Genomic DNA, 26,887 nt, shown 5'->3' on the forward strand with positions numbered 1-26,887 from the left:
TGATAGATAAACACAAATTTTAACTATTCTTTGTTGAATCTGTTGTTGTGCAAATTATATTAGTTACTTTCTTTGATAAGTAGGCATAAAAACCTTTTTTAGTTTTATATATATTAAATGGTTCATTCCACTGGAGTGCTTTTGCTATGGGTATTTGTCAAGTAATTCACTCTGATGTCCATTCGTAGTTCTTTAAACATTTTTATCCTATCTCCTAGACAAGGTTTCTGTAATTCAGGATTAGCCTAATTAATGTTACATATTTAACTTGTTTCTTGTTAACAACATATACTGTAGCATATGCTTAATTTAAAGTCTAGAGAACAGTTTGTTTTTCCTTGAGTTGATATCGGAGGTCTCAGTGTAGTCATGGCACCCAAGATGTGTTTATCTACACAGCACAAGTGCCAGTGATCAGCAAAGAGGGTCTACAGATGTATTTTCTTTGTGAAATTGTTCCCCTTAACTGTTTCCACACACTGTCAATAAGAAGTGTTAAACTAAGTGTGCCATGAATCGTAAAGAGTTTGGAACTAACAAAAACTGTTTTTTGACAACCTGTGATATTTCACACTCCAATGGCTTTCCTGTATGTATTGCACGAGGAGTTAAGCATACGAGACCACCTAGCCACAGGAAATTAGGCCCTAAGCCTAAGGGTTAAGCCACATTTTCTTGTACCTAATCCCATAGTAAGAAGTTAACCAAGGAGCAGCTAGAAAGGTGGACATTGGATTGAGGTGTGATGTAGGGATGCAGAAATGAATATAAGGTAGAGAGAGGCTTACTATGGTATTCATATTTTTTATAAAGTGATGTCATGGAGAATTACAAGTTACCGTAGACTAGCAAAAGTGAGGTAGATCTTGCATTCAGTCATTCCTCCTCAACATTCATTACAAACTCCATTTCTTGTCTTCATCGACTTTATATCATATACAGGTATATATCAAATATTTATATTTTAGACTGCTTTGTTACTTTGATTTGAACTGATACAGCACACAATAATTGTAATTGTGTTAAGTCAAAATTCTCTAGATCTATCTCATTCACACATTACATTTTAGTTACTTTTATTTTTTTCTGTTGTATTTTAACAGGGTTAAAGCGCTTAATTTACAGTCTTCCATTATGGCAGGGCAACATCTCTTTGTCATTATTAATGTTATTTTAAAGAGGAGGAATGTGATTTATGTTAGAGTGTTTTTTGTGGTTGAAATGTATACTATGATGCAATATATTCACATGAAATGGCTGGTTCTGACATTGCGATTCCATGAGTGTGTAGAACTGCTACTTTTTATCTGTCTATTGATGGCAAGAAATTGATTAACGTAACACCCTTTGTGATCAAAGCCAGACCCAGCAATTCATCTTCACGGCAGATCTGGGTGCCTGTTCATTTTATCTCTAATTAATCCTCAAGGAACCTTTTACTAAGACATCGCAAGTCACGGCACAGGAATGGGCAATCCACTATTTTAATGTATTTTGACAGAGCACTCCATATAAACTCTTACAGCATTAAGAGTTTATCGTGCAGTGTAATATCTTAGAACTTGTCAGATTAGAGAATGTCAATACTTATGCCTGCAGAATCTGTAGTTGAAGGTATTATATAAGAACTTTTGTTATAGTTTGATTCTGTCAAATTACACTGCCACCACACAGCATAACCTGACGACGAAGATTTTAAGTAGATAAAATAAATTGTTTTATAATAAGTGAAATAAAATGTTCAGTTTGTACTTATTGCACATTGAATGGTTATGTGAATCTATGCTACATTCAATTGATTCAGTAGGTTCCAGTCCAGGTTATGGGGGAAACCTGTGTCTCCTGAAATAAGGAATTCTAAACTCAAAACAAAACAAAAACCTGTAGTCATAGTAAGATATAGTGAGGCTGTAGCTCACTGTATCCCTCTAAAGATAAAACAGTTGCTGAAAATGGATGAAAGTTTGCAACTCAAATAAGAACTAACACTTTGGAAGAATGCTTACATAAAAACACACAGTATATCCAATGTACAAAATGTTGATCATTTCCATTGCATGTTTGTCATATACAGTACATTAAACACATCCCTGTAAGAGATGTAGGGTTTTCTATTAACTTAGAGCAGCAGGGATTTATGTTTTAGTTCTTTCTTTAAGATTCCATTTTAAGGTAATTCCTGGCAATCTGCAGTCTGTAAGCTCCTTCATCGGACCTCTGCCCTCCATGCATAGCGTACAGTACATGAAAAATACAATTTCTGATGTTATTGGTTGGACTGTTGGTTGGAATTTAAGACTTCACTTTAAGTCTTAATTTTAAAAAGTCTTAGGAAATATGTGAAAAGTCTACAAAACAACACCTTCACAACAATATACATCATATGATATATATATATGTTATGGACATTATATATGTACAGTATCTGATAAAATATATTAAGATGAATACATAATATAGTGAATATTATGTTATTGTTATTTAAATTATTATAAATTATTTTTTAAATTATATTATGTTATTTTGGCATAGTTTAACTGAATGTGTTCAAAAGTATATTCAAATATATACCCACACATTTTTCAATATGCATTATCTCCATAAGAGATTCCTTTCAATTTTGATTAAATATAATACTGTAGTTTTGCATGATTATGTCTTTCACAGCTTGGAGACAGTTATCTTGAAATCACTAACCAAAGCTCTAAGTAAAATAAGAAGGGTACATTTTCAATTACAGTACACAGACTGTTTTGCTGGCCCATCAACTCTATATCACATAATACAGTATATAATGTCATTGAATATCATTGCGAGTTAAATTCACCCTATTGGTTCTCTGTGGATATTTTTATATACTGTATTGTTGTTTGACTGCAATGCATCTTTTTTCTCTCTTGTTATTTTACATACTTGCCACACAAACACTATCAAAACCAGTTGCATAAAAATGCAGCATGTACAGTAGGGCTCTAAGGAAGTGTATTGGGAAAACAAAATACTAGATGATGTGCAGATCAAATGAAAATTTACGCCAGCCTGCAAACTGCAGATTGAAAGTCGAATGCTTGTCAGTGTCTTTATTTTTTATACATTTTTGTTTCTTCTCAGTGGAAATTGTGTTTATAATCCATGACATGCCAGTTGTGTATACCTATAATTTAATCCTTGACCAATTCTGTCCTTCACTTTGTCAAATTAATTATTTGCTAATGTGGACCTTTTTAATGTTTCTACCCAGTCTTACCAGTATTGCACAGTACTTGAAAGATGCTTATGCAATGTGATGGGCATGAAGAGAGCATAAAGTCCTTCTGGGATTAAAATTTCAGTTTGTCCTTTGTTAGTTCTACTTGTGGGCAGTCAACCAGAGTCAGTGGAATATTTGCCATTTTTTTTCTTTTCTTATTGATATTGATAAAGATTTTATTTGAATGTACTGTATGACCCTGGACAAACGGGCATATCCTTCAGTCATGAGGCAATACCCACTGATGGACCTAGTTTTACAACTTCCCCATCCATCTCTTCTTTTAAATCTCATTTGAAAACATTTTTTACTTATTTTAATCAAACTGTCTGTTTTCTCTGAAAAGGCATTAAATGTGGTGATATTTGACATAACTACTGCAGACATTAGTATACAGTAGTTCTGTTTTGTTAGAAAAGGAACACTTCAACTGGGGAGCAGCATTCATGTACAGTACGTTTCCAGTAAAGAAACACATGAAGATTAATTCCATGATGGGGACTACAAAGAACAAACAACTTTTTGATGCCTTCTTCAGGTCTGAGGAAGATAGCAGGGAACTATAACGCATAGTAGAGTACATTGAGTGGACTGTAGGTGGTTTTATTCTGAAAAAATAGGAAAATTCTTCTATATCATCACTGTCTCCTTGTAAATGTTCTTTTACCTCCTAGACAAAATGTTTTTTTCTATTACATACATCAGAATACAGTATGACCCCTGCTCTGAAGTGTTTGAGAATATAGGAAAAATAAATTGCTGTCATTGCTTTCTAGAAATGACCTTTTATAGTTTTAGCTCCGTTATTACAGAGTGCCTTGGTGGTGTAAGAAAAAGAAAAAAGTCATGGATGCCGTGGAGTTGACATAGCCAAGTTACTCTTGTGAACAAAACCATTTAAGTATTTTATTTGCATTATTAAACATTATTATATTATACAAGTTTTTGGAAACTAGCACATACCAAACCCTTTCTAAAAATAATACACAGTATAAAACTAATCAAAGATTTAAAAAAGTTATAGTGCCCATCAAAATGTAAATAATGTCATTGATAGTTGCCTTTTGTTCCTAGAACATTATATGAAACATTGACTCTTAATGTATTTCTAGCTTGTCAAATGACTCATTTGTCCTCAGAATGCCTATATTATGGTAGTCCGGATTTGAACTACCCACGTTTATGAATGGCTCTGTCCTATCTAGTTCAGTGTAACTCATCCTGCTGTGGGAATATATTTTGATTTTCTATTTTAGTCCAAATCCATGAATAGGTAGGAAGACATGGAGCACATCATGTACAGCTGAAACATGTTTTTATACAGTATACCGGGTAAAGCATTCCCATTTATTTTGATTTATAGGCCTAGTGTAATAATAGATTCTTTCTTTTCTTGCCTTTCCTGAGTTTTTGTCACGTGCAGGTCTATGTATACTGTACATGAATATTCACATGATTTATCACAGATAATTATGATTATAATGTTTTTGTTCTATTTTGGCTTATGTTGCTTGTTATAAGATGCATACAGACACTTGTAAGAAAAAGCTGATCTTTTTCTGATTTTTTTCAAATGTGATTTTTATAGAAATGGATGATTTTCAGCAAGAAACAAATAATCAAACCATGTTGCTTTGCTGTTCCTTTGGATATTTACTTTTTCTCTGAGGTGCAGTATGACTCGCCCTTCTGCTCACTTGACAGAAAAGTCAATTGAGTTTGTGACAATAAAATACAGAATATATCAAAATAATATATTCTAAGTTAGAAAAAAAAACAGCACATTGAAGCACATTGGACCAAAATCAAACTGTTGCGAAGAATTAAAACATTACTTGATTGCAATAACCTTTTCAATGTTGAGTAATTCCGTGAAATTCTAAACAACATTAAACATACTCTCTAAAGCTTCAAACCATGCCTCTAAATACTCTCAATATAAGATATGGTAAAGATAAAGAGATGAAACGTACATTACAGAGTATGTATCGCTAATAAATACAGATGGGTACTAAAACTTATGGATTTTGTATAACACCCACAGAAGAATGTTATCAAAAACACTCTGGAAAGCCTCTTCAGAGCTATGTTAGCAGACAGCTCAATCTGTACCTCACATTTTATCATTCTACTGTACGTTAGCCTTGTGTTTACCTTTGGGACTAGTCCAGGTCATGGCTCCAGCAGAGCTGTTCCAGTAAGATGTGAGTCTTTTCTCTATCTTCTCATCAAACTGCCATGATATATGTGGCAGTTTTTAAATACAGCATTAAGAAGTGCTGCTCAATTCTTTCAGGTTGATCTCTTCTCTCTCTTTTTTTATCTAACACTATTTTACATTTAAACCTGTGAATATACATACAAGTTTTAATGTAAATAATTAAGGTTGTGTGGTCTTGTAAGCAGCAGAGACTGAGAGCTGAGCTATAGGGTTTTTTTTTTACGTTTAAGGTTAACAACTGTAGCCCATTCAGAGGTTTCACCCTGGAAAGAATATCCCTGAAATTAAATCACCTGGTTCTAGAATATTCAGAACTTCTCTGCAGACATTAATGCTCATTATTGAAAGATACTGTACATCTATTTTTATGAGCGCATTGCTATGGTGATATACTGTACAGTACGTTCAAAGTGTGAAATGTAGTTTGGTGAATTTTTGAATGATAAAAAGCTAAGGAGTCTTCTGCCCCCTTCAATCCCACCAGCTCTTGTTTTGAACACCTCAAAGCAAATGTAATGTCAGAAATGTCAAATGTAGTCCTGCTCACCTATCGCGTGGCACCTCAGTATAGTGAGTACAACTTGTGTTGCACGCACAAGTGTATTATGCATTCTTGTTGTGGTTTGTTATTTTTATTTGAGCTACACTAACACAAATTCCAATTGGGTTGGCATTTAATTTAATTGAGATTAATGAAGGAGCTAGTCAGTGGGGGATGGAGGTTACTTATTGTAAAGGTTTAAATATCAGAGGGTTTGAGCACATCTGAGTCTTTTATTATTTCACACACTGCAATCATCAACAATTTTACTGTACACAGAGCTTTATTTCATAACTGCTGAGCAGAATCTATGTGATTTGCATGTCTAGGTGAAAAAACACTGTGCACACTACACCAGCTGGTTTGAGTGGTAGTCGTATTCTTGAGGGCTCTTCAGCCAGGAAAGCATGTGATCTTTTGCAGTGACATTCCAAGTGCACATGGAAGCCCATCACAGCAGAAGTGAATCAGAAAGGCCATTTGTCAAGATCGGTATCACAGGCTGCAGGACTCGCAATATAAACAAATGGGAAAACTCCATTAAGCTCTGTTTATACGTAAAGGAATTGGGAAAATGCGTTCACCATCCAGAGATTTTCATCCATCAAAGAAAAAACCCTTCCACCATGTGACGCACTTTCAAATTCTCAGTACACAATGAAAAGCCATGAAAGGAGTATTGAAATAATTTCTCTACCTACTCATACACTGGGACATGATGAATAGTTTACATTTGTGCTTAGTGGAATCCTTAGAATGCAGTTACACTTTCAGTGTCTGTCTCATAGCATCATGTGTGCGCCTTTCTTCTTCTCACTGGCAATAGCCAGTGCATCCATTCTGTCACACTGGGGACTGCTCTCATCACTTACATTGAATGAACTGTTGCTTACTAAATTAAGTGCATTTACCCACTCCCTCAATTTCCCAAACATACAAGTCTGCTTTCTCATCACACTGAACCTACAGTACATTTCTACTGAAAATGTCATTCTTAAGATGAACTGCTTGTGGCATTATGTGCGATGGACCTTACCGGTTATAAGCTTTTAAAAGATGGCTGCTGTATGTAATATTGCTCCTTCATTCTACAATAGTGGTGATGATGACTTATTCATTATGATTTTCATCATTCTAAGACTAACATTGGAAAGGAGAGCAATATAATAGTTATGACTTCGCTGTCTCAAGATCTGTGGAGGGGACAATACAAGCAAGTAGCTGTTTTGTGTAATGTCACTCGTATATTTGGCAGTAGTAGTGATAACGAAAATGCTCATTATCACACTAAGAACATAAGAAGGAGGAGAAGAAAAAAGAGAAGAGCATTAGAATATCTAGTCCATTTGGGAATATACTATTTTATATAACAGGGACAAAGAACAATAATAGATGTACTGTAGTTTTTCTTGTATTACATATGGGTTAACTGAAGTTGCTTCTAATTATCAGTTTGTGAATTGAGAGAATTGCCTATGGAAGAACTTATACAGTATATTCTGGTACTAAAACAAAAGATTAACAGATGAAGCAGGAAAACATTTCTGTAGAGTAGCTCCTGACTACTTCTGTCTTAGCTGAATGTTTGGTTTCTGGAGGTTGTTTTGGTCTAATTGTATTTTTAGTTGTCCTTGTATGAGGAACATGTGAAGCTCCAAAACAAATTGCAGTGGCTGCTTGTAAATTACTGTTAAGATATGTTCCCCTTGAGTGTGCATTTAAGGTTAAAAAAGAGGTGAGTTCAAGTATTTTCTGGAACCTTTGCTACCTTGCACTACTTCAGTAGATTTGACAAGCACCAGGCCCCTGCTGGAAGAATTTCTCTGATGAATGGAGGCAAACATTTCCTCTCTTTCTAGGTCTGGATTGTTGCATTCAGACCTGTATATGTTAGGGATCACCATAATATCACCTGGGACATTACCATTGCTGTTTTTCACATTGTCTTTTGTTTTAAACAGATTTCGGGGGTGTTTCTGTTTTGTTTATACGTTTATACTTCAAAATGTATTTATTTCATGAGACTTCACCAGATGTGTGCCCTGTTTGATTTAATATGAATGGGAGTCATGCATCCAGTAAAATCCCATGGAATATAAGAGCTTGAATATTTGCCATTTCTTACCTGAAAGCATGATATTCCAACAACTAAATGTTACCACAGTACATATTTCCCACACTCAGTTTTGACAGTATATACTGTATATTACATACTTAACAACTGTGTATTAAGGTTAGTCATATATTCTGTGTTTTAATACTGATGTCAAAGCATTGTTGCATGTGGAGCAATTTAGCATTTTGTTGTGTAAGAGCGTCATTGTGCATTAAAAAAGAGAGGCACTAGCCGAATACTAGAATCACAATTGGTAAATAAGAAGTAAAGCTCGTTCAGTGCTGTTGTGGCATGTAGTAATTCTTTACTTCTTGTAAAGAAAAGGAGTAGGGGTGAAAACTGAATTCTTAAGTATAAAATTAACACCCTGTGTAGCTGGTAATTACTTGTTTTTCTTGTTTCGACTAGCATTTAATCACTATGATTTATCGTCCTTCCTGTAAGCAAGCTTCACATTGTCTGTGGACAAGAACTATTATATATCTCCAAATTACATAAAATATTTAATCGTAACTTTTATTTTACTACTTTGCAATTAGATGATTCTGGGGTTGTCTAAACTCACTATCCATGGCTGTGTGATTTGTTTGATAAGTATCCAATGATACGTCTGTTTAGCATAGTTCCTGGTGTGGTGGAAAATCACATTGAAAAAGTATGTTCTGCTCATGCCTGGTTTCCTCGGCTCTAATACAGTATGTCTCTGTGGCAATGGAGGTAAACAGAGGGGGGTCCCTTTTAGAATACTTATGAACCCAGCTCTCTTTAAACTTAGTTTTCAAAGCTCGCTACTTCCTTCTCCCTAGAGGTATTAAAATTGGGACTTCAAATGAGACAAGTCTCCTCTGTCTTTAGAACCATCTACAACTGAGAATATATTTTTAACAATATTCTTATTAGAAGTAATTCTGTGTTTTTCTTATTGAGTAAAGCACATATAATGCTGCAGTCAAAAACTGGGTTCTACTTTTACTCCAAGGTGAACATTTACATATCTGATCTGTTTTGTGCATAATGTTTACAGTAGAAAGCACAAAATAATGTCCATTGTGTTTTTAATCTCTGCTTTCAATTTCCTATCTTGTTTTTGGTCCTCATATAATTCATGTAATTAGCCTACTGGTAAACGTCATATACAGATATCATTTGCACGCATTGTACTGTTGGCTCTCTAAGTCTGCACTGTATACATGCCTCAAAGGGAGGAAGTGAATTTGGTTTTATTAAGGTCATGCTTGCTTTATAGAGTTTAGCAACTCAGTTAGCCTGTGGGGGAAAATGTCACCAGGAATAAACTTTGTTCACAGAAGGATAACGAATATTTTTTCCCTGTAGTTCTCATTTAAAAAGAATTGGAAAGGTGAAGGATTTTTTTTTTCAGTCTAAAGCCATTATTGATGAAGGTGTCAAGCTTATAAATTGTTGTGAAAATTGGCGACATTCCTTCTGTGAAAAAACTGTAGAACATCACATTCTAGCAAATCTTAACACATTTTTAACACATAGAATAGTTGGCCATTTCATTCAATGATACTGCTATTTTTCTAAACTGAATGGAGGTTTGTAACAAACCTGCCAAATCAGAACATTTTGTATTCTGTTTCTTTTCATTGAGAAATATGTGCTGAATTTGTCCAACCCTTGCTTATGAATAGAGCTAAGAGCATAAGAGCCTAATCTTCAGTATGTTTTGCTAAAGCTGATTGTTTTAGCCAAAGTTATTTGTTTGTGTATTTCATAGAAATACCCCGAATGTGTCACAGGCACACCAAGGTAATGGTTTCATGTACATCTGATGTTTTTTCTCAAAGACAAACAGCTGTTTGTTGCCATAGAAACTAAACCTAAGTTCCGTTTCACCTTTTGTTTAAAATGAAAAACATGCAGAATGTTCCAGGTGTTGAAAAATAACCAAGAAAAAAACTCCACCTTTTGCTATAATAAGGCTGCAATTTCTCAAAATCAAAAATTAAATATTTGATGTGTAGCATCTCTCCTTGTGATTAGCAAAGTAAATCAAAAGGCAGTACTTCTTCTTTGTCAGACCTGCTCCAGGTAACAGTAAAATACTGTTTCAAAATGTTCAGTTTACAGTGCTTCACCAATACATCTAATTTGTTTCACCACAACACTGTCTCACAATAGGCTTTAACTAGTTCTTTAAGAAATGTTTTTGGTGAAATACAGTAGTTATCAAATTGATTCGGATAAGTTTTTTTTCAATATGTATTATTATACAGTATATTATACAGTATAGCATATCATGAATCATAACAAATAACAAATATAACATATAACAAATATGCAGGTGAAGCAAAATATCTGCTATTGGTTCAAATGAATATTCTGTCTTTATAGTTTGATAGTGAAATTTACTAATTGATGGAATACATGGATATTAAAGGTTTTAGAGTTTTTAGTTTAATTTTTTTAGTTTGCTCAATAGATTCAAATCTTAAAATGTATTTCATTTTCTAATATACCAGTATATATACTGTACTACTTATATGGCATTCATTTCCTTTCTAACATTCTGCAAAAATTGCTGACACAAGGCAGGTACCAGTCAAATACAGAATGCCAAATGTTTATAAAACATTAAAAAATGTGAGTTAATAAGGCCTAGATCTGGGTTTCAGGTATGTGTGGAGGGTTATGTGAAGGAAGGTTGCATTTGGAAGAGCAGTAACCTTAAACTTAGGAAGGTGCAAATTAGAGAAACACATCAATAAAGAAGTGTCTGGGTACATTCCCTCAGAAAAACAAAAAAAATCCATTTGTAATGAAAATGTATGATTCTAATTAATACATCTGGATAAAACTTTTGTTAGAAAGTTTACATAAACAAGATATGACTAAAACTAGAGTCCTCAAGTATCCTTACCCTTTGTCCTAGCGAGAATTTGCTGTAACACTTACTGTACATCATCGGACAGTATCAATGTACCGTGGCGTTTAACACTAGGATAAAAGACAGTTTGTACAGAAGTTGTTGTACAAACTAGGACCAGGGGCAGCACAGTGGTTAAGTGGTGAGCCTTGCTGCCTCTCAGTATTAGGGCACTGGGTTCAGTTCTGGACCTGGGGTGCTATCTGTGTTGAGTTAGTATGTTCTCTCTGTGTTCACTTGAGTTTCCTCTGGGTGCTCTGGTTTCCTCCCACAGTGCAAAGGGATAGGCTTCAGCTCCCCTGTGGCCCTGTATTGCTTATAGCACTCAGAAAATGCTTGAATGGAACTATTATTAATACTTACTTTTGCAGGCACAACTTTCTAAGATGTTTTTTTGGTATTTTTGTAGATTAAATTTCTTTTTATTCGAAAGTATTTTTATAGTTCACAACTGATTTTTTTTTTCAGAAACGTGTCCTGTAGTGTACATTTTGTACCACAATAATCTCATTGCCATAAGTGAGTTCAGTGAAAATGAAAAATTCTATGAAAGTATTTTGCTCCCTCAAAGAAAGAAATCTGAGTAAATGCTGCAACCCTTTCCACATCTCTAAGCTTCTATTTATCAGTGAGTTTATGGAGAGCAGCTGTAAACGAAATGGCAAGAAGGGAAACAACTTTACTCAAAGATGCTGAAATGAAAAAAAAAATTGGGTTCTGTGAACACGATAACAGTGAGTGACTGTTGGGCTGCCTGTTGCTGATCAATCATTAGTGAGGGGATGCAGGAAGATGTCAACACTCCTAATTGCGCCCTGCGATGTAGCTGCTGTCATTTGAGTCTTGCAAGAGAGATAGCTCAGGCAGCGTAACAGTGGAAGAATAAAGAGGTATCTGTGAGCAGAGCTCTGTGTTCTGGAGAATGATTCTGTGTGCTTGCCTGCAGAGCGCCGTCTCATTGGCTGACACAGAAGAAGCAATAGTCCAGTCAGCATGTCTCCCCCCCTTGCTGAAGCAAAGAGGAAGGTACAGAGAGAAAGAGCTGAGTGCCAGAACCAGCAAAGACTAGCTGCCTTGACAAGACATCCAAGCATTGCTCTTCTTTCAGATAGAAATAGGTTTGGATTTGTGATAATAATTTGCTATAGATGTTGATTTCCACACAATTTGGACAGAAGACATGCAGCGTCTACTGTGTGGGCTCTTAACTGTGACGCCGACCGTTTAAAGCCCAGTCGCACCTTCGCAGCGCGCTGCCACTGAGTCTCAGCTGAGCATCCCTGGAAAAACTCCCCCACCGCCACGCCTGCGAGCCGCAACAACGCCCCGCATTGTTTTGAGAGCGAAAGGAAGGCCGGTCGAAATGGGCAGGCAGGGACACGATGCCAGCGCTGCCAACCCCAGCATGCGCATGCAGCGCTCTCAGAGCCGGATGAGCCTCTCGGCGTCGTTTGAGGCACTGGCCGTCTATTTTCCTTGCATGAACTCCTTTGACGAGGATGACGGAGGTAAGACGGTTTTGCCTACAGAAAGAGCTCCAGTGTTTGAAAAGCAGTCGCTTACTGCTTTGCAAGGGAGCTGCAGAGAGATATTCATTGCAAATTATGTCTGAGTTAATCCTCCTGTAAGAGAGCAGATAAAATTCACAAATACCCAATGAGTATTTGAGGTGATCTGTGTCCAGCATCATGTTTTCAGTGAATCCATGTATGGAGATGTGTGTCAGTCAGAATGCTTAATGTATTTTTATTAGTGTAATACTCACTGTGTAAATTTATTAACCAAAGGCCGGGTCAACTAAAATACTTTAAGGTATGCTGTATAATGCATATTTAAATATAGTTGACTTCAAGACATTTGTAATTTTTATTTAGGCCTCTTAATAAGTGGAATTAAAAATGAAAATGGTAATTTAATAATAAATTGAATAATCTTTTGGCAAAGTTCAGAAATAGAGATGGTTTGCATAAAAAGTCCTCCACTTATTACTAGTGCAATATGCCAGTATCTTACCTGAGACTCGGGAAGCGTATGAAATTCATTACAACATTTACTTTACTTGGTCCGCTACCCGAGATCTTAAGGGGCTCTGTACTGTGAATTCCCAAATGATCTGATTAACGTCGGAGCCTCAGCAGTTCATTAATTATGCAGCAAAAGACCTTTTAGTTTTTTCATTACCGTCTGCCTTGGGAAGCAATAAGAAAATCGGCAAGAATTGCTTTGCTTGCACTGTTTGAGCAACTCGACATTCCTTGATTGCCTATAACCATTCTGCAAAAGTAATTTTAATCAGAAAGCACGGGGCTTTATGGCTTTTATGTGGCAGAGTCTTGGCCACCCTGACTTATTCAATTGGAGAAGAGTAAGCAAGATGAAACTTTGCTTTGCTGTCTACCTTTTTTTCTCCGTGCCTGTGTCTGATACTCAGCTCCTCAGACAAGCTTGACTGGCTGTAGCTGATGTGTTCTTATACTCTAAAATACTCTGTATACTCTGAAATTTAGTATAGATGCAGTATGAGTGTGTATTTGAAGAGTGGTAGGGCAGATCTTAATTAAGAGAAAGTGTGTCTAATACTGAGCCTTTACAAATCCGCTCTAAGACTATAAGACTCTCTTCAATAACAATCAATGACACCTTTGTGTGCAAGTTTATCCACACTACAGAATACTTGGTTAAAGTCACTGTTTTTTTGGTCTATGAACCTTGCTATCAATTCTATGAAAACAGGCTTACGTCCAAGTAATATATCCTATATAAAGAAATTGTTCCAGTTTTTCATGTTGTAGATACAAAATGAAAATACTACCATTTTGAACACAAACATAAACACAATCAACTAACTTGTGACAAAACAAGAAACTAATAAAAATTTGGTGTCACAAACAAACACCAACTCATGAACACAACCTTTGACCTCTGCTCTTGTTGTGAAAGCAACTGCAAATAATGATAATACATACTGTATCAGCTCATAGATATCAACAGTTTAAAAGGTCTGAGAAATAATTCTCAAACCCTAGTATGGCATTAATTATTTTGGTTCTCAGTTTCATTTCTGAACTCTAGTATATAATCTATTTAAAAACAGAATCAGTAAAGTCCTCCCATCCGTCCATGTATCACCAAATGCAGGGTTTATTGGCTGACGGGGAGCCAGAGTCTATCTCAGCAAGCAAGAGGCACAACGATACACCCTGGACAGGGCGTCAGTCCATCACAGGACACACACAGACACGCACACCAATTTGAAAGGAAACCAATGAGAGCACTGGGAGAGCATACGGTACAAACTCCACCCACATTTCATCCCAGAAATTGAACTCAGGACCCACGCGCTGTGAGGCAGCCATGCTAACCATTGCACTGTCACGAACACGGACTGAAATCCGTGTTCGATCTTGTAGAAGACCCTATGCGATGCAGTAAGAGCTGGACAAAACAGGAGGCGTGGTAAAAAGGAACACACAGGGGTTTAATAGTGCCCAAAATATTAGTGACAGTCCGTGAGACAGTGTATGGGGAAGACAAAACGGCATCCAAATCCAAACGGGTCCAAGGGCAGGTCAAAGCACAGTCCGAGAGTCCATCAACTAGAAATCCATCCTGAGACGCGACAAAGTTAAAATCCCCGGGAGGGGGGAGCACACGGACAAACGAAACATGGAGGTCCAAGGGTGACGGGGCGAGATCCTCCAGACCCCGGGCTCAGGAAACGGGAGGTGTCGGGGATGAGGCCTATGCCCTCAGGAGACGGACGTAGGGTTTCCTGGTGCTAGGCGGGCCTCGCAACATCTTACCCTAATGATGAGCCCCGAGGACTGGAGGAGCTGGTCTTTAAATAATAACACTAAAAGGGTACACCTGGAGAGCTTAATCACACGAACAATAATGGGAGCAGTGGAGCGCCCTCTAGGGAGGGATGTCGGGCGTGACATGCACCACTGTGCCACCCCAGTAAAGAAGATTCTAGTACAGTAGATCAAAGTTTAGATACATTTCAGTGACCGTCATTTTTATCTTAACGCTCCTAAATGCCAGCTCCATGGACAAGCATTTTCGTCTGGAAGAAAAACTCCACTTGAACATGAAATGACTTGAATTCTAAACTAGCAGCTCTAAAAGTAAATGCGTAATTTATTCGTCACAGATCTTTTAAATTTTCTCCATCCCCAAGCAAATGACTGCAAGGACAAGAAACAGTTCAATAGAAGCTCGAATTTAAAATGATTGTCCTTGCAAATGGCTCATCTTTGAAAGCACTTGTAATTCTAAACCATTTTTATTGCTAACCTTGAGTTAAGTGTAAAGTAATACTCTGAACTTATATGAAAACACGTTGCAAATTAATTTACAAATATCACGCTAATGACTGGAATGTACTTCATAAAAAGCCAGGAATACGGTACACCTCAGTACACCTTTCTGTCCTTTCCTCAGTTTTCAGAAAGTGGCTCATTGACAGTTCAGTGATGATTTTAAGTCCAAGCACAGTTGAGTTTCATCAGTCAAGTTTTAGGTGATAGATTTCATTACTGAGATTATTTCACTAATTTAGATCGTTTTCTGTTCTTGCAACAACGAGTAGTGGTGCTATGAACAGTCAGTGGCATTAGATCATGATATGAGAATAGGTATTTTGACATGTTCTGAATAAATGTTAATTTTGAAGAGTATACAGGAATGTACAGTAGATGGTTCAAACAAAACCAGCATTTACACAAAGCCCATGTACCTTAAAGTACATTTTATTCAATTTAGTGAAAAGAAAGTAATTTTAGGACATGAATAACTAAAATCCAGATAATTAATACACATTGATTAAAGTACGGTCTTAAACCCGCAACGATATAAGCTGTAATTCAAAAAGTTTATTTTTTTGAATAAATTAACTTTCAAATGTAAATTCTATCCATAGATTTTTACAGATTTAAAGTTTTAGATTATTCCATCTACACTACTGTACTGTATGTGTCCTTACATAGCTTAGGAACAAGTAATAGGTTTATTTCTTGCCGAAAAGAGAAGAAAGAAAACACAACGTTTCGGCCGAGGGGCCCTCACACCTGAAGAAGGGAAGGGGATCGCAAGAGCAGTGGCGAAATGCAGATACTGCATTGTATCTACTACTGTATATCTTGTCAGTCAGTTAAGACAAAAAAAATTAAATATTGCTTTTCCTATCAATTAAAATAAAGACAAAATAAAAACAAAAATAATAAAAGAAACAATAAACACTTGTACTATATATTTTGTTCTCACTATAATTAAGGACTGGTGCTTTTAAAGGGGTGAATGACTCACTCTGGCATAATTAACGGAAACTAAAGTACAATTAGATATTAAAAACATTCACACTTATTTAAACAATGAATTTTAGAAAACTGTCAAATTATGCATTAAAGCTGGAAAAGGAAATATATTTCTAGTATGGTATGTGCCTTTTGTTGTTATATTTTGACTGAAACTTGTTTATTCAACCAGTATTTGAGATTGCACTTCCATAAATCCTCGTCCTGCAAATGAGCTAGTTCATGTTTCAATTGTGCTCGATTAGGTACAGCAAAGTGTGGAAGTATAAGCTTCAAAGCGTGTCAGGAAAAAATGACAACCACTTTTTCTTTGTTAAACCTTCGCTGCCTGCATCTGGAGGATTGTTTCTTAAATTAACTTATTTTAGTTACATGTATTGAACAGGGACAATACAGGGCTCTTTGGCTGCACCAGGGCTAACTAAAAGCTGATGTACAGCTCTAGTTCCTGGGCAGGACACAATCAATCAAAAAACAAAAACATATTGTTTAATAAATACAAAATTGATAACACAAATGGTAAAGTGTACACAAATACTTATTGTATAACTTATATATATTAAGTTAACTTAATGTTTGAGACCACAGTCATTTGTAATATTTTAGGCATTAGGAAATACTGTATACCGATGCTTCATTCTCAGTGTATTTTGCAAATAAAGACTATTCGTACAACACTTAATTTCTTCCATGCTTTTCAGGTATAATTCTCAAGGCGGGTCACGTAGGGCATTAATGCATTACTTTCCTTCTGTAAATGCTGCTCATAGAAATAGTATTTTTTTTTTCTTTACAATATTTTCAGTAAGAGCTCCATTATTAAAATAATACCTTCTGCATAAACTAAAACATTAGATAGACATATTTCAGGAAGCCTTTTTGATGTAGAACGCAAAGTGGTCAGGTAATGGGATGCAACTATGGAAGAAAACTGGCATTTTTTCATTGTTTTCTAGCAAACCTGACTTTCATTTATTTTGTCCTTTAGTTATTTCTTTGGATGTTACAGCTGCTCAGCTGTAGCATAAAGTCCAGTGCTTGCAGAGTTCTGTGTGGGAAGTCTCCATTTATGCAGAGACAAAAAAACATGAATTGGTTTACCCCTGTCAAGTGTGTTTCATGTACCGTATTCATCCTGCAAGGATTATTACTCATTCCAGATCACTGCTTCATTTCCAGTGCCATGCTGACGTTAGAAATAGCTCGACAGGTTTGTGCCCGTGCTTGTGTCTGTAGCCCGGGCCTGTCACATTGCTTGTATCTGGATCACAAGCAGGTTCAGTAGAAGACGTCAGCAGTCACTTTACGTCACCAGATGGGTACTAGAGCATTTTCAATGGTCTGACTGGATGAAAAAATAAAACCACTGTACAGTCCACCCCCTGACAGCTCCATATTTCTGGGGCCACCGAGGTATCATAACTCTGAACACGATGATCTTTTTCATTCAAAACAATATTCTTTTGCTGGAATATTGATATAGAGTCTGAACTAAAAAGGTGCAGGGCTGCCTTTGAACGCTAAGGCTAGTCTATCTATTAATGTTAATAAAAAATAGCAAATTTTTGCCATGTGTATGCTAATTACAGTTCTTTTTGGGCTGTCAGTCCCTTAAAATTAAAACTTTTTTGTGAGTAGTTTTCATTTGATTACATCATGATGGATGTAACAATAAATGTACTGTATGTAACAATAAATACTGTAACAGTACAAATACAGCAAGAAATACAGTGGATGGCATTTTAAGGAATAATTATTTGCATTCTCCATTTGTACTTTTTTTTGCTAGTTACTCAGAGCTTAACATTTAATGTTTTGCTTGTATTTATTCTGACTGTATATTTTCGATTTTATATTAAATTGTTCTTTCTTCAGAAGCAGGATGTAATTGCAGAGCTTGGCCAAATGTAATAATCTCAGAAATGCCAATGATTTGTAAGGAAGAGGGAAAGGACTATACAGCTTGTTTTAGCACAATGATCCCCAATCCTGGTCCTGGTGAACCTCACACCTGCTGGTTTTCGTTCCTTCCCACCTTAATTAGATAATTGAAGCCTTACTTGATCTAAAAATCTATTTCAGTTTAATATTTGCATTTTTTTTTGTCATCACAACTTTGGGATTTATTTCCACTAATGCAATACAGTGGATAAAGCTCTAACATGTTTAATCTTATTATTAAGCCAGTGAAGGGTTTGAGTGGAACAAAGGGAACTGAAGGCGTGGCTGGAACAAACCAACAGGTGTGTAGGTCACCAGGACCAAGGCTGGGAACCACTGTTTTAATCAGGCCCAGAACAATGGAAAAGAAACCAAAGAGTGATTTCTTGCTGTTTTCGGTGTGGTGGTTGTTTTTGTTTTGTTTTTCCCCAGCATTCTTTGGAACAAAGAGGCAGATCCAGACGGGAGAGGTGGAAGACAACTGGGTGAACAAGGTCGGATTCATATTTCTCTTGCTCTTTGTTTGTCCAACAGAAGCAGGGGGAAAGAAGCTGCGCAGCACCATTCAGAGGAGTACAGAGACGGGCCTTGCAGTGGAGATGAGGAGCCGGATGACTCGGCAAGCCAGCCGGGAATCGACCGACGGCAGCATGAACAGCTACAGCTCAGAGGGAAAGTAAGCGAGGCTCTCCCGGATGCTTAAAAACGCCGTCACGTCGCCGACTTTAGTCCTGCAAGGTCTCCAGCTGTGCCCACAACAAAACTTTTAAGTTATACATACACTATATATTCTTCAGTATGATTCTTAACTTCAGCCAAAAGCTTATCCACAAAAAACATTGGTAGGCCAGACAAACAAACAGAACAGGAAATTATCCAGGAAAAAAGCAAGATGAAAAGCAACTATTCCACAAGCTTTTGAGTCCGGCTATTGTGTCTCACAGTTACGATCTACACATTTTCAAAATATCATAAGCACAACCCTTCTTTGGAGAAAGTGCCCCTATGAATTTAGCCTAAATCTGTGTTGCCGCTGAGAACTTCGTAGTAGCTGGGCTTTGGTGAATATGGGTATCGGGTAATAGAGGTGTTAATTGCAACTGTTTTCTCCCCCCCCAGTCTCATTTTCCCAGGGGTGCGACTTGCGTCAGATAGTCAGTTCAGTGACTTTCTCGATGGCCTGGGCCCTGCTCAGCTCGTTGGCCGACAGACGTTGGCCACTCCATCTATGGGTGAGCAGTGCTTGTTGTCTTTATTCTTACTTTCCAGTAATTGACATATATAATATAGATAATGAAACTGGACTTTGTAGGTTTGTGGGGTTTCATTTAGGTTCACATAGACAGAGGCAGTCCTGAAAGTCATATGTTTTGAGGGATCCTACATATGCACTTGGGAAGCAATTTGCACAGTTTTTTAAGAAACCAAAATGCAACTCAACTCTATTTCCATTCTTGTTTTAGCTTAGTAATTCTCTGGCAAACATAGGCTTAAGTAAAACTCAACACAGTTTAACCTCAAGTATGGTTCAGTACTTTTTTATATTTGAATTTTGTGCTGCTTATAAAAAATGCTGTAGCAAAATGCTTACCTTTTAAACATAATTTTATGTATTCAACTTTTAACACCTTTTAATTGCCTCTGAACCAGACTGAAGGTTGGGAAACATCTTCATTTGAAGTGATTAATATATGTTAATTGGCTATTTGTTTGTGTGTGCAAATCTTCAAATTAAAGCAGCCTAAAATCACTTAATTTAGTCATAATGGAAAAATGCCATTTAGCCTACTGAATATTTATTGAGGACTCACATTGTCTGAAGCATATTTAATTTGCAAGTTTTAATGCTGTGTGGTTATGTTAAAAAAGTTTAAAATAAATAAATAAAACTTTGGAACACTCGTGTTGAATAATAAACAGGTTAAAATCAGTAAACTAACCAAAATATAGACATTGAAAAGTACCAAGTCAAACACCCAGGCAAAATGTTATATTTGTGTACATCTGTTGTTCAAATATTATACTATATGTAAAAATATATATTTTTTAAATTGGTACGCATATTCATCTTTTGTATTTTTTTGTGTACAAGTGATGATGCTATTTATATGTAATGTCATAGATTAGTAATTTTATAGAATCTTAATAATGTTGTGCACTCAGATACTTTTATAAGAATATCATCTCTTCTGAGTGAGAATGCACTTTGACCATATCTGTGTCTTTACTGAGACATTTACATTCATCTGTGTTATCGATAAGGAAATGGAGTAGTGTAGACCATGAGCACTTCTTTATTAGCTCCAAGAGTTAGTCAATACACTTTTTGTATGGTTTTAGGTGACATCCAGATTGGAATGATGGACAAGAAAGGTCAGCTAGAAGTTGAAGTAATCCGAGCTCGTGGCCTTGTGGGAAAACCAGGCTCTAAGGCACTGCCAGGTGAGGATCTGAGTTGCATGTACAGTAACATCACTTAAAAAACTGGAAAGAAAGGTTTGCGAGTCTTGAACCACTAAAGCCAAGATAAACAATCCTCAAGAACTGCTTTTCCATGGGATATAGTGGGTGCCAAATTGGAATTATATCTGGATAAATAGATGAATTAGAATCTAGCCTTGACGGGTCTCCCTGTTGGTTTCCCTGCCCCTCCCTAAGACACACTCTAAGATTGATTGGCTGTTCCAGACTGTCCCTTTCCCTGTTACCCTGCATTGGGCTTGGTTGGATGGGAAGGGACCTCTGTCAGTTCTGCCTCCAACCCTGAGCTTCCAGGATCCTCAGGAAGGATAGGTAGCTTCAGGTTAATGGTTGGCTTTTTTTCTGTAACTGTATATCTCTTGGTTCTTCAGTAGCAACTTCCTGAAACAAAACAAACGGCAGAAGTACCAGTAAATGCAAAAAAATACAAGAATTGAAACAAAAGAACAAGGTGGCTTATGCATATTTTATATCGGCCTATCTCTGAAGTGCAGTGGTGGATTGTGTTGGCCATATTGACCACCTTACTCCTTCAAATGCTTCCGGTTTACATACTGATGCTGCAGCCTTTATTTTATTGAAGCCTTTTCATTATAATAAAAAACAAGTTTCTACCGTCCATTAGGAAGCTTATGTCTAGTAAATGTACTTTCTCTCTTGAAAGCACCCTATGTTAAGGTATACCTGTTGGACAATGGAGTCTGCATAGCCAAAAAGAAAACAAAAGTAGCAAGAAAAACGTTGGACCCCCTTTACCAGCAGCAACTCTCGTTTGAAGAAAGTCCAACAGGAAAAGTTCTCCAGGTACGTTACAGAGCTAAAGTCACTTATACATACTTGAAAAGTAAATTAACGACTCTTGATGGGTTCAAAACCAATCACCTAAAACAATGCGTGGCATAAATTGAGGTACAAAACTATAGTCTGACACTTAACATAAGCACATAAACATGACACTTTGGCTAGACTGCTGTTTGCTTTATCAGCTTTACAACTAAATTAAATAAAGTATGAGTAAGCCCGAATAAACCAGGGTAGCAATGTGCCAAGATGCATTTTGGTTAGCAGTTTTAGTTTGTTCACAGTATTTAAGGTGTTTCTTCCAGTGATGACATAGTCTCATCTTGATAACCGTGTGTATAAGACGTTTAACACGATAAACACACATCTTCTTTTTTCTGCCTTTTTTTTTGTAGATTATTGTGTGGGGTGACTATGGACGCATGGATCATAAATCCTTTATGGGAGCTGCTCAGATACTTTTAGACGAGCTCGACTTGTCCAACATGGTGATTGGCTGGTTCAAGCTCTTTCCCCCTTCCTCATTGGTGGACCCAACCTTGGCACCTTTGACTAGAAGAGCTTCCCAGTCATCGCTTGACAGTTCCTCCGGACCTTATGCTCGTTCATAGCAGTGCAAGGAAAATAGCATTGTTGTAGCAACCAGCGTTCAAGTTAACAGTCTTAACAGGTCACGTGCCCTGGTTACACTGCATGCTTAATGTTGTGTCTTCTGAGCCCGTTTCTAGGGATGCAAAAGTGGTCCTGTGTTTTCAACGAATGTTGCACACATTGTGCGCACAGAAGCCCTCTGGGGAGAAACAGGTGGAAGCTGTAAAGAACGTCAGCACGTGGAATTCAGTGACTCTAGGTTTTCATCCACTTTGAAGCCATGGAAAAAAGAAATGAGAATCAATTGATGAATTCAACAGAAGCCCCTTTTTTAAACCCATGTCATGATTTTTGCGTTGTTGTTGTTCTTGTGCCCTTCTGGGTCACAATCCTCCTTAACCGGAAGCTTGGCTACGCCACTCCAACGAACCCAGCTGCAGACGTGGAGACTTGAGGACAGTTAAAGGAGACTAAGGGACGTCTGTGCATTCATGAAGAAGGAACGACACCAGATAAACCTCCAGCCCAACCCACCGATAACTCCAGGATATGCTCAGAATTACAGCGGATCTCGAAAGACAATTTTCAGAAAAAAAAATGGCAATACAGATGTGGCTACACCCCATGCTCCAGAATATATTTACACCAGAACCCACAATGAAATGAACTTTTATGATCTAGCATATTAATTTCTCTGTTGATATATTGTATGAAATTTAAAAGAAAAAAAAGATTTTTTTTGCATGGACACAAGTTTAGCAGAACTTACAAAAAAAAACTCTTAAAATTATTTTCTTGAGGCTGCAACTTGCAAAAAAAGAAAAGAAAAAAACAAACGGATCAGCCATTTTCAACAATTTATATTATTTTTAAAAAATAAATTTCACTAGTGCATGGTTTTCAAGGGGAGTGAATGCAACAGTGTGATTAAAAAAAGACTCCATGTTTATCATCCTTTAGACCATACATTAGTCTGTATTTTTACGGACATTCATTTAAGAAAAGCTAGGAAGAATACTTTCTAGAAAATATTAAATTAACAAGACCTGTTTATGTGACAAAGAGAAGATTAAAATAAATGTAAAGTATTTATTTCATTGTAAAGGCGCAAGCCTTATAAAGATGAACATTATGTGCAAATTGTACACTTTTTCTCTTTATCCCTCTTCCTAGGGTGACCATTGTACTCTTCATTGCTACCTTTGTAATTGCTACCTAATTCTCCTCTTATGCCCCATGTTTACAGAGCTGTAGATTATTCTACAATTCTGTATTGTTTATTTCTATTTTTTTATTTTATTTGTTTAACAAGCATGTTGAAAAGGGTTTTTGCAACATGGCTTGGGCACACCTTATAGTAACTCAGCATGTTTTGATAAAGAAGATATTTGGAATTTTTGCAGTTTCTTGTACAGTGCATGTAAACTAAGTTACTTTTCTCCCTCACCTTAAATTGAATTCTACAGCAAATTAGAGACTGGGCTTTGACGGCCACTGTTAAAACGTTTGATGAAACATTCCACCTCCCAGCGTCATGTTTTATTTCTGAAAGAAAATAAAAAAAAACATTTTATATATAAAGGAGGTTGAATAGCAAAATATTTAAGGTTGCAAGTATATTTTATTTTACTATTGTTACAAAGAAAAGTGAAACAAGCAAAAAAATTAGCCCATAAACTCGCACTGTAAAAAGTAGTCTACAGCAAAGGTTACATCTGTAACAATCTTTTGCTGTACAGTTCAATTTTACAGGCACTATTTGTGACTCAGTGAATGAATCACACAGTATGTAGGAATGGAAAGTTGCCACGCTATATGAATTTTTAGTTCTTTCTTGTTTTCAGAAAATAAACATCATTTACTATATTTTTGTTAGTTTATTTACATGCCAAGACCAACTACCAAATACTGAGAGATTATGTGCTTTGCACAAATGGGAAATAGTTTAGTTTAGAGTTAAGTCTAAAGGTTGAAAAGGTTTTTAAAGATGAAACAAGGTATTCTTCTTTTTAAAAAGGTTTCCTTCTGACATTACCATATGCAATCATTTTTGTTACGGTAACTATATGTGTTTCAAGTGAAATGTCCCATGTTCAAATTTAAATAAGCAACACTGCTGTTCTGAAAACAAAAGAGTCTTTTGAAGATAAAGACACACATTATCTACATTTTGGAATGCCTTTTTTCTGGTTTAATGTGTTCATCCCAAGGCTATATATTGGTAAAGTATGGTTGAGATTTCTGAGCATTATTTTTCAAATTAAAAATAAAAATAGAAGTTACACAGACAGTAAAGTACCAGCAAACCAAGACAAAATAAATACTATAGCATTAACCCTTAGTTGTTTTTTAAATTATCTGAACTACTACTGTGAGGTACAAGTTATTTTACCAACACTTGTGCATATTTTTCAGTCATATATATATAAGTATATATGGATATGATTTTCATATGCATACAGTATGTAGAAATGCAGAGTATGGAAGATTTGTACATACTTATCATTATGCAGTATTTATTTAAAAACTTGATGTATTTTTTTTTATTTTTCACATAATGTCCTCAACGCTATGATTTAGTCATGTAAATGTCACAGCTCCAGTGAGCACAGCTGTCTTGTACATAGTACAAAATAACCGAGGAAAAGCTATATTTGGAAATGGGGCACTTCAGGCCTTCATGTGACTTTAACATAAATACAAAAAAACAGCATAAAAAACATTAAAAAGTAATTCTGGTAATGGTATTTAACACTGATAATAAAAACAAATCTTTACATAAGTTTGGAATGGTGTTTGATTTTGTTTGCTTTTTTCGGCTAGCTCTTTCAGTTAAAAGGACTTTATTTTGGATTTTACTTTTGTTTTACATATTTAAGTTGTGAATGTGTTTCCAATGCGGAGAGATCGAAGAGACCAGCGATCACCTTTCCAAGTTTCTTGTACTCGACAGCTGTCCATTTGCCATTAGGTTCTACTCATTCACTGAAACCATTTTAAGAAGTGAATTATTTGGCTGTTTGCACTGTCATGCTTCTGTTACTCCTTTGTCTAAGATTGCCACCCAACTAAGTGAATCTTGATCTCCATCTTAAAATCATTGCACAGTTAACAAATTTGGATTTGAATGTTGGTTCTCTGGTGTTAGCAGGTCTCTTATGCTCTTGTTTTTCCTAGCCAGCAGCTAAAACCATCTTTATGTTGAAATTGTCACATTCAGCAATCAAAAACACATTTATTTTTCACCACTCTTTCGTATTTTTCAAGGTTTTGAAAAATTCACAAAAGGAGATACCCACATGTTTACATAGTAAAAGGCCAATGTAATTATTCAGGTGAGTCTGTCCGGAAATTATTTTTTACAAAAAAAGGAAGGCTAAGAAAAGCCTCTTCAATTTGTAACATTGGGGAGTGACAGTATCTCTTGAGAATCACTCTTTTAGAGATGTTTCTGCTTGTGGCGTTGCATTACCTGATCCTTAAAGTACACATCTTGCTTTACTTAATGTACAGTGTATACTATTTCTATTCACCGGCTGTCTAGAAATTCTCCACCTCACTATTATCCTTAATGCTCCTGCCTCCAGAAATATAAGAAAGAATCAGACTTTATTAGTCTCCTAACATTAACAATGCTGCATATTCTGAAGGGTAGATTTTGGGGATCCATTTGAGGCATAAAATGAACTTCCTCTTTTTAGAGGTTTTTGATCATGTCCTCCCTAGATGGACAACATTTAATAGTATACAGTTTCTCCATTTCAAAGTTCTTAGCTTTGTAAAGCACTGTAAAATCCAGAAATGGTGATCCTTAGTTATTACCTCTTACACTTGACACTTACACTTTAAATTTACAAATTAGTCTTCAAACCGAATTTGTTAATTTAAAGCTCACAGAATAAACTTGCTGAAAACAAAAAAGAAATGTTGAATGAATTGAATTATAAATATGGTGAAGGCATTGGCTGTATTAAGTTTTCAATTAAGGAACAGAAACCAGGATGAGTTTCAATGACCTTGGGATCCCATGTGTATCGTAAACAATATTCGGAAAGTCTGACACTTAACAACATGAGAAGATGAAAGAAATGGTGGAAAGCACCATCCCAGAGTTTATCCACCTCTGTAAATTGTGAGAACTGAAAATACTCTCTTCCCACCAAAAGCAAAGCTACAAATGCACAGCTATTCAAAGCTTCCTTCTATAGCTTTCAATTCTATACGCTTTCTAAGTAAGTCACAGATAATTTTTTTAGTTTTTTAAATATTTTCTTCAAAGGTCTTTCCCATAAATACCTAATTTCATTGTAAGATATCTACTGTATATCATCCCGAAGTTCTGTGAGTCACAAATCTTACACTCTTGGATTCCCCTGAGCTTCTTGAGTTGGTTTTCCTTGGTTTGAAGTTCTGTTGTTACTTGTTCCCTTGACTCACTCACAACAGTAAACGGATGTGAGAAGAAGCTGAAAGGAAAGTTTACAAACTGTAGCCAATCCTGATCATTTTTTTGTTTAATTTAACATCTCTTCATGTCACACCAATAGTCACTTTTAAGTTTCACGAAATTCTCACCTTGCTTGTTACAAAACTATAATAGAAACATCTAAAGTGTTTTTGAAAAAACAAATACCATTGAGCAGCAGAGGGTGGATTAATCAGTGATTAATCAGATTAAAAATCAGTCAGCACCTGTGCACAAAACATGACTTTACCACATTCCAAAAAGGCTTTGACCAA

At 36.2% G+C, this 26,887-nt stretch overlaps 1 protein-coding gene across 50 annotated transcripts in view; it reads left to right on the forward strand.

Moving 5' to 3' along the window:
* rims2a (regulating synaptic membrane exocytosis 2a) overlaps positions 1-24,929 on the forward strand; it is a 267,723-nt gene extending 242,794 nt beyond the window's left edge. For all 50 annotated transcript variants that reach the window (XM_069194863.1, XM_069194864.1, XM_069194865.1 and 47 more), the window contains 5 exons: positions 18,809-18,950; positions 19,394-19,506; positions 20,615-20,716; positions 21,420-21,559; positions 21,952-24,929. In XM_069194863.1, coding sequence (XP_069050964.1) covers positions 18,809-18,950; positions 19,394-19,506; positions 20,615-20,716; positions 21,420-21,559; positions 21,952-22,167 — 713 coding nt within the window. In that variant the 3' untranslated portion in view covers positions 22,168-24,929. The remainder of the gene's footprint in view (positions 1-18,808; positions 18,951-19,393; positions 19,507-20,614; positions 20,717-21,419; positions 21,560-21,951) is intronic.
* Positions 24,930-26,887: the final 1,958 nt, after the last annotated feature.

This window comes from Lepisosteus oculatus, chromosome 10 (genome assembly GCF_040954835.1).
Source record: "Lepisosteus oculatus isolate fLepOcu1 chromosome 10, fLepOcu1.hap2, whole genome shotgun sequence".
Lineage (NCBI taxonomy): Eukaryota > Metazoa > Chordata > Actinopteri > Semionotiformes > Lepisosteidae > Lepisosteus > Lepisosteus oculatus.